The 7622-nt window shown below is 40.8% G+C and overlaps 1 protein-coding gene across 1 annotated transcript in view; it reads right to left on the bottom strand.

Moving 5' to 3' along the window:
* SYNE1 (spectrin repeat containing, nuclear envelope 1) overlaps positions 1-7622 on the bottom strand; it is a 543966-nt gene that overhangs the window by 246674 nt on the left and 289670 nt on the right. The window contains 3 exon segments of the mRNA XM_011943785.1: positions 1746-1910; positions 2693-2836; positions 5527-5722. Coding sequence (XP_011799175.1) covers positions 1746-1910; positions 2693-2836; positions 5527-5722 — 505 coding nt within the window.

Here is a 7622-nt window from a genome sequence, read left to right as displayed (position 1 = left end):
AATCCCCACACCATGTACATGCTACAGAATATCAGGATCCTGAAGAAATTCTGCTTTGTGGTTGCAGCATCACAATTCTCCACCACTGCTCCCTGTCACTAGCATCTTCCTTCCTTTTTAACCTTTGTGGTGGCTCACAATAGAAAATGTAAGAATTAATGCACAGTGAAATCAGGGGGAAGTTAGGTTTGCACCCCTTACATACTGGCTTAAGCGAAATATGTTCTTTTGACCAGAGCAACAGCAACATCTGCTGGTGATGGGTAACTATTGGCTTAGTTCCTACACAAAAGCACAGGGCGCTCAGTATTTGCTTGCCAATGATGTTGGTAGTGTAGAACTAAGAAGGGTTATTTAAAGAAAATAGTCGATTTGAGTCAAATAAATTACAACAGCTAAACCTGTGGACTAGGACATCCTACTCTTTGGAGGCAGGATGGATGAAACCCGTAAGTAAGCTAAGGAAATTGGGACCCTTCTAACTTTTATTATTTACTTACTTCATGAGTAGACCATATATTTAAACAAGATTTTCTCCCATTTAATCCTTACAACTCTGTGGACGAAATTGGGTCAGAGAAGTTCTCACTTGCCTGAAGTCACGTAGTGTTGGGTTCCCCAAGGATTAGAGTCCCAACTTCCTAATCCCAACCCCATTCTCTTGACATTATGCGATTTCCCAGACCTAACAGAAAAAGCCAGAAATATTATATGTGACTAATAATCATGATGGCCCCTGGTTTTTCCACCTTGTCCAAGCTGTAGGTAAAACTTACTCAATCCTGAACCAATTCTGATCCAGGCTGATAGCACATTTGTAAGTTCCAACACATCGCTGGTGGGACATAAAGTGATCTCATTGGCCTTTCTCCATCTTCTGGTATTTGTTTTGTACATGGTGGCCCCTTCTTGGTGAACTTTCTTGATTCCTACCTACTCCTTAAGGTAAGATTATGGGCCCTTCTTTGAGGCTACCATAAGATTCCTTACATTAGTCTGTTAATGTCCTCACCACATTATTTATAATCATCTTTCTATGGGTTTGTATTCCTCATCAGATTTCGAGTTCCTTGAAGGCAGAAATCATATCTTAATCACCTTTACCTGAAGTAGCTAGCAAAGTATGTGTACTGTTTTAAGTGCCCAGTAAATACTGAATGAGTAAATAAGTATACAGGTTATGACCACTTTTTTCACCATGTCTGACTTCTCACCATGAATTATGGCCTGCTGGCCTGGGCACAAACTTTTTTTTTTTTTTTTTTTGGCTTCTCTAATTCCTTCTTCTAGAATTCTGAGCCCAAACCTGTACCATCAGCAATGTGATAAGTTTTGCTTAAAACCACATGGCTCAATATATTGCCACTAGTTTGACTTCATGTCACCTTCTAATGCTTTCTGCTGCTGTCCCCCACATCTGGTTTGATCCCTTAGGGAGAAACAGGCAGGTAGGCCAGACAACCCCATCAATTGGATATCCAGCCATTCTTGTCAGGACCATCCTAGCAGCTCTGTGAGTTTCCCCAAGTACTAGTCCTGCCCTATCTAAATTGCTACAAAATGATGTCAACTAGCACATACTACTGAGGTCTGGGAATGTTCTTGATTAGACCTTATGGGGATTGCACTTAATGTGTATCAGCTAGCCACTGGGCTCAAGGTTTCTATTAACTTCCTATTGCTTAAAATAGTAATTCCATAATCAGAATGAAGATTCCTTTGTTTTAGGATAAAGGAGGCTTTACCTGAAGATCACGCAATGTTGTCTCATGAGTGTGGGCATCACCTTCAAGAACTGAATACTGGTCGAGTTTTTCTTGTTCTTGCCCCAACCAAACTTCAAATGCCTTTAGGTCTCTCTGATACTCTTGGTGCAGGCGGACAAGTTTTTCAGACTTGGTTACGGCTTCCTATAATTAACATTTACAATAAGAAAGATAGGAACACATTACTTTATAAAGCATCAATGTGCTGTAACTCACTTTTGTAATTTTAGAAAAGTACAGTTATTGAGACATTGGAATACGAGTTATTTCCTAGAATCATGAATCTTCAAGATGTATGTAAAAATATAAAAACCTAATATTTCAGGAATAAATGCGTTATTAATTATTTTGTTGAATTAACTACATGATCTCTGAACACGTTATAAAATGTAACAGACAGATTAAAAAATGAATTCACTTTACTAATTTCATAAAAATTCACTTTTGCTAATGAAGAAAATTGAAATTCGTATATTGTGCCTTAAATGAGGATTTGGACTTACTCTGGATTTAATTTTCCACAGTAGAATGTGCTCTGAAAAAGCATATTTATTTTCTTTGTGAGGACTAAATGAAGAATGATAAATACTATCATTGATTATTTCCCACCTTAGAAAACTCTCACGATCAGACATACTAAGGCATTTATGAGTCTTCATTGTGAAGCTGTCCAGAATTTTTTAAAAATTGGTACATTTCTAGGAATTTTTAGTTGAAAATTATCTTTCATAGCTTTCACAATACTAACAATATTTGAAGGTTTTTGTTTGGTTTTGCCAGTAATACCTTTAAAATGTTAAAAATTCATTTTGCTTTTGTTCTGTTTTCCCAAGCCTGTCATTCTTGAAAATAAATGAGTCTTTGAAGGAGCACAGCACCAAACACTGCCCTTTCGGTGAATCTACAAGGAAAGTGCTTTGCCGTACCTTGGCCCTCTCTTGGATGGCTCTGTATCGTTCCTGTAGATCCTGGAGTTCTAGCTGGGTGACATAGTGTTCTGTCATGCCAGCCCCTTTGACTTCGATGGTCTCCAGCAAGCTGCTGTAACTCAGCACTTCTTCATTTAATAACTAGAGAGCATTTAAGAAAAATAAAGTGGTTACCCATGCACCATCACATCAACGACATGCTAAAACCAAGATATTTTAACTGTACAGTTGACAAGTGACCTCTGGTTACCCATTCGTCCATCTCTCCATCTATTTATCTATTTGACACAGATATGTGTGTGAATGCATGGAGTGTGTGTGTTTATGTGTGTATTTTATGTCTGACCCAGAACTTTCTCTAAGATATGAATTCCCAATTAATGACTTTATGTTTCTACTTTAACATTTCAAACTGATTATGACCAGAAATGGACCTCTGATGTTCACCTCATCCCTATTCTACCCCAGCCTCGCATGAAACCCCCTTCTCTTTCCATCTCTTTTCAAACAGCAAATGCCATGACCTCCCACCCAGCCGGTCAACCCAGAACATGAGAATTGTTTCAGCATCTTCTCTAGCTCTCTGTCCTCTTAAACCATTAGGAAATCCAGTTAGCTCTACCTCCTTTTATACCGTCACATCCGTCCCCACATCTCCTGCAAACTCCCCAGCCCAGGCTGCCCTCCTCTTTCACTTGGACTTTGCAGTAGTCTTCCAGGCAGATTCCTGGCCACCAATTCTTTCCCTGTCCCTTATTTCATGCTCCACACAGCAGTCTAAGTGATATAATGTCTTGCAATTAAAAGTTGAATCATGTCGCTTCTCAGCTTAAAACCTGGATTATCTTGTCCATGCTGCCGGGATCAAGAGGAAGATCCTCAGAGCAGCTGACATGGCGATAGAGGATCAGGCCCTGTCTCTCCATCAAACTCCCCTCGCAGCCCCTCCCTGCCTACTCTGCTGCAACAACACCTGCCTTTCTCCTCACAGCTCCCCATTGCAACAGGATCTTTCCCTCCACAGGGCCTGAGGACCGGCTGTTTATTCTATCTAGAATGCTGGTTCCTCAACTCCTCCCCAGGCTCATTTCTCTGCCTTAAATTCTTTAGTGCATCGACTATATGTCTGCTGTTTCAGAGAGGCCTTTCCTATCCCTCTCCCCTGGCCTCAAACAACTGTATGAACCTTTTCAAAATTACTTTCTCTCACACCACACCACTTTTTTTCTTCATAGTACTCAGCAATTATCATTATTTATTTGAACATTTATTACTGAGTGAATGCATCCCCACTAATGTACGCTTGACTGTTTTTACTCCTAGAATCAGGCACAATGCCTGCATGTAGCAATTTCTCAATGAATGTTGATTGAATAGATGAAGAATCCAATTAGTTAAGCAATTAATTATTATAACAGATAACACATGCAGGTATCTATGAAGCAGATAATTATAATTATATTAATTTACGGATGCACAAATGAGCCCCAGAAACATTAAGTACCTTGGCATAGGTCACATAAGATCATTTAGTCATTTAAATAACTTTTACTCAGCATGTGATCTGTGTCAGACAGAGAGCCAAGTGTTGAGGATATGAAGAAAATTAAGCATCTCTATCCACTGAAGGAGAGGGACATGCAAATATATATCCTATGAAATTGATAAAGAGCTTTGAACCAAGGGCTATGGCAGAACAGCACAATGAATCAAGCCTGAGCGGTGGTGGTGTAGCATAGTTAAAATGACTTCAAAATTCATTCAGAAAGATAAGTAGGAGGTTGCCAGGGGCAGAGACAGAGCAAGGACCTTCTGTAAAAATGGAAGAGATTGTGCAAAGGCACAGAACTGTGAAGACTGTAGCATGTTCAGGAGATAGTGTGAGATTCAGCAAGGCTGGAGAGCACAAGGGAGGAGGCTAGGAGCATGAAGGAAAGCAGCATGGCAGAGGAGCTTATTTCCATTCTTACAAACCAGGCGAGGGAGATTGAGCTTATACTGTAGACAATGGGAAGCCAACACAGGACCTCAGGCTGGAAGTGAGACATTCATCTTTATAGGAGATAACAATAGTAGAGGCAAGAAACAAGGTGAAAAATCAGGAGTCTGTTCCAGTTCAGGTGAAGAGGATGGATCAGTAGAACCTAGTGCCTGATGCAATGAGAAAGAAGGCACTGGGAGTAATGAGGTTTCCAATGTAATATATTCAGATTGAGGTGACACAAATGAGTAGAAATAGAGAATGTGAGAGGTTAAAGGATTTCTGTGTAGAAGATCATAAGTGCTGTTTAGGACAATGGTAAGGGGGTGAAGGAACAGGCTGTCCAATGATCATGCCCTGGAGTGAGGCTGCAGCTGTAAACCAAAGGACTGTAAAACTTCATGTTTGAATACTACTGTCAATAAGTTTTAAGAACATGCCATTATTTATTTATTTTAAAAATCTTTCCATGTAGTACTGTACTAATATAAGCATTATGACAAATGCACAAAAAATAACACAAAAAGATGTGATTAAAAAAAGAAAGTCTTCATAATGATGAGCAGGCTGAAGACATTAATAGATATTTCACGGTGCTACATTTTCAGTGGTTTGTATTATAAAACATGGGTCTACATGGTTTTCCTGGAAGGGAAAGTTTTTACTCACTAATAAAATAACCACAAATGAAATTCCAGTTTAAGAAGCCTTTAGAAATTATACTATAAGCCCCAAACATAATTTGGTTATGTGCACAGTCCTAGCATACACATAATCCCGTTTTTGTCTGACTGTGGCATTCTAAAGAAGCCTGTAAGAAAACAAATGGAATCTGGAATCCAGCTCTCACCTTGGCTTTTCCGAGCATACTTATTTTATCCCGCAGCTCTGCATGCTGCCTTTCAGATTCATTTAGGTTGACTTCCACACTGTCCATCCAACCGGAGAACTGTCGAACATCATCCTGATAACTTGTCCATTTTGAGAGAGCTCCTTCGAGTTGACTGAGAGGGATTTGAAAGGACAATAAATCCACATTGACAATCCTTAGGACTCTAAAATCTGTCATTGTGTCTGCTCCATCCACTCCAGTCAGCAAGGGGTCAAGAGATCAGGAAGAAGCTGACTTGGGAGTGAGCAGGCTGCCCAGGGCTTAACGACACTGAGTCTAGGTGTGAAGGGCAGCCTCAGGAAGCAAGGGACATTTAAACCTAGGCCAATATGCAGAAACATGGAACTGGCTATCAACTCAAGAGTCAGCAGCTAGTGGGACACCAGACACTGAGAGAGGTTCAAAGGCAAAACTGGGAGAGATCCCCTGAGTGGGTCTTTTCTGGAGCCAAAGCTCTGGGCAGGGAGAGAAGCAACACTTAACTCTATCAAATTGAGCAGGACATTCAGAGCAGTAGAGAAGAATAAGTACAGTAACCACCCTGTGTGAGATTAAAAATCAGAAAATCACAATGAAATAAAAGGACAATATTTCCTGACTTGGTCTAAATATTAAAACTTAATTATTTCTTTTAGAGATAAGCACTTCTCTTGTCTAAACACACACATGCTTTTTTTTTTTTGAGACAGAGTCTCACTCTCTCAGGCTGGAGTGCAGCGGCGTTATCTGGGCTCACTGTAAGCTCCGCCTACTGGCTTCATGCCATTCTCCTGCCTCAGCCTCCCTAGTAGCTGGGACTACAGGCGCCCACCACCACACCTGGCTAATTTTTTTGTACTTTTAGTAGAGACGGGGTTTCACTGTGTTAGCCAGGATGGTCTTGACCTCCTGACCTTGTGATTCACTCACCTCAGCCTCTCAAACTGCTGGGATTACAGGCGTGAGCCACCATGCCGGGCCTACACATGCTGTATTTTAAATTCCATTAATCATTTCTGCCTAGTTGTACTACCAGGTTTTGGGTCCTTTTGCAGCAGGAACTATAAGTGCTCCATCCATCCACACCCCCAGATCACACCACTGCAGCATAGGGCCAACTGGACTTCTAATTGCTCCTAGATCTCTTAGCTTGAAGACATTCTCTAGTCCCTGATGTACTCTCAGTTTGACAGCAATGTAGGCAAGAAGGGTAGGGGAGCCTCACCCTTAGGGGCAGCCCTCAACTGCTCTTCTAATTCATAGGAGTTTGTTTCCAAATACCCTAGATCCCCTGCTCACAATGGTGGGCAATTTGCTTGATGACATACCTGATATGGTTAGGCTCTGTATCCCCACCCAAATATCATCTTGAATTATAGTTACCATAATTCCCACATGTCATGGGAGGGACCCAATGGGAGGTAACTGAATCATGGGGGCGGTTCCCCCATGCTGTTCTTGTGATAGTGAGTGAGTTCTCATCAGATCGGATGATTTTATAAGGGGCTTTTCCCCCTTTGCTCAGCACTCGTCTCTCTTGCTGCCATGTGAAGAAGGACATGTTTGCTTCCCCTCCGCCATGATTGTAAGTTTCCTGAGGCCTCCCCAGCCATGCGGAACTGTGAGTCAATTAAACCTCTTTCCTTTATAAATCACCCAATCTCAGGAATGTCTTCATAGCAGCAAGAGAACAGGCTAATACAACACCCTTTATTTACTGCCCTCCCCCTGCCTGCTATTTCTTTCCCACTCCACTATTTGTATTTCTTGGGTTTACCTCCCATGTCCACTACTTGGTTTTAATCCCTATATTTTTACATTATGAATCTTTTTTTTGTATTTTTATGTTAGCAACAACAACAAAAAGAAACATGCATTTTTAGTTATATTAACATGTAGCCACAGTATTCAGGTCAATCTAAATGTGAGATTACATCTGCCAGTTTCTTTTGTTCTGATAAGAAAAAAGAAATAAAAAGAAAGAGGAATCGAAGGAAAAGGGAGGAAGGAAGGAAGGAAAGAAGGATGGAAGAAAAGAAAGAAGGTAAGGAGGGAGGGAGGGAGGAAGTAGAGAG

The sequence above is a fragment of the Colobus angolensis genome, unplaced genomic scaffold (assembly GCF_000951035.1).
Source record: "Colobus angolensis palliatus isolate OR3802 unplaced genomic scaffold, Cang.pa_1.0 Scaffold221, whole genome shotgun sequence".
Lineage (NCBI taxonomy): Eukaryota > Metazoa > Chordata > Mammalia > Primates > Cercopithecidae > Colobus > Colobus angolensis.
Note: the sequence above shows the minus strand (reverse complement) of the source record. Positions and strands in the feature narration are given on the sequence as shown.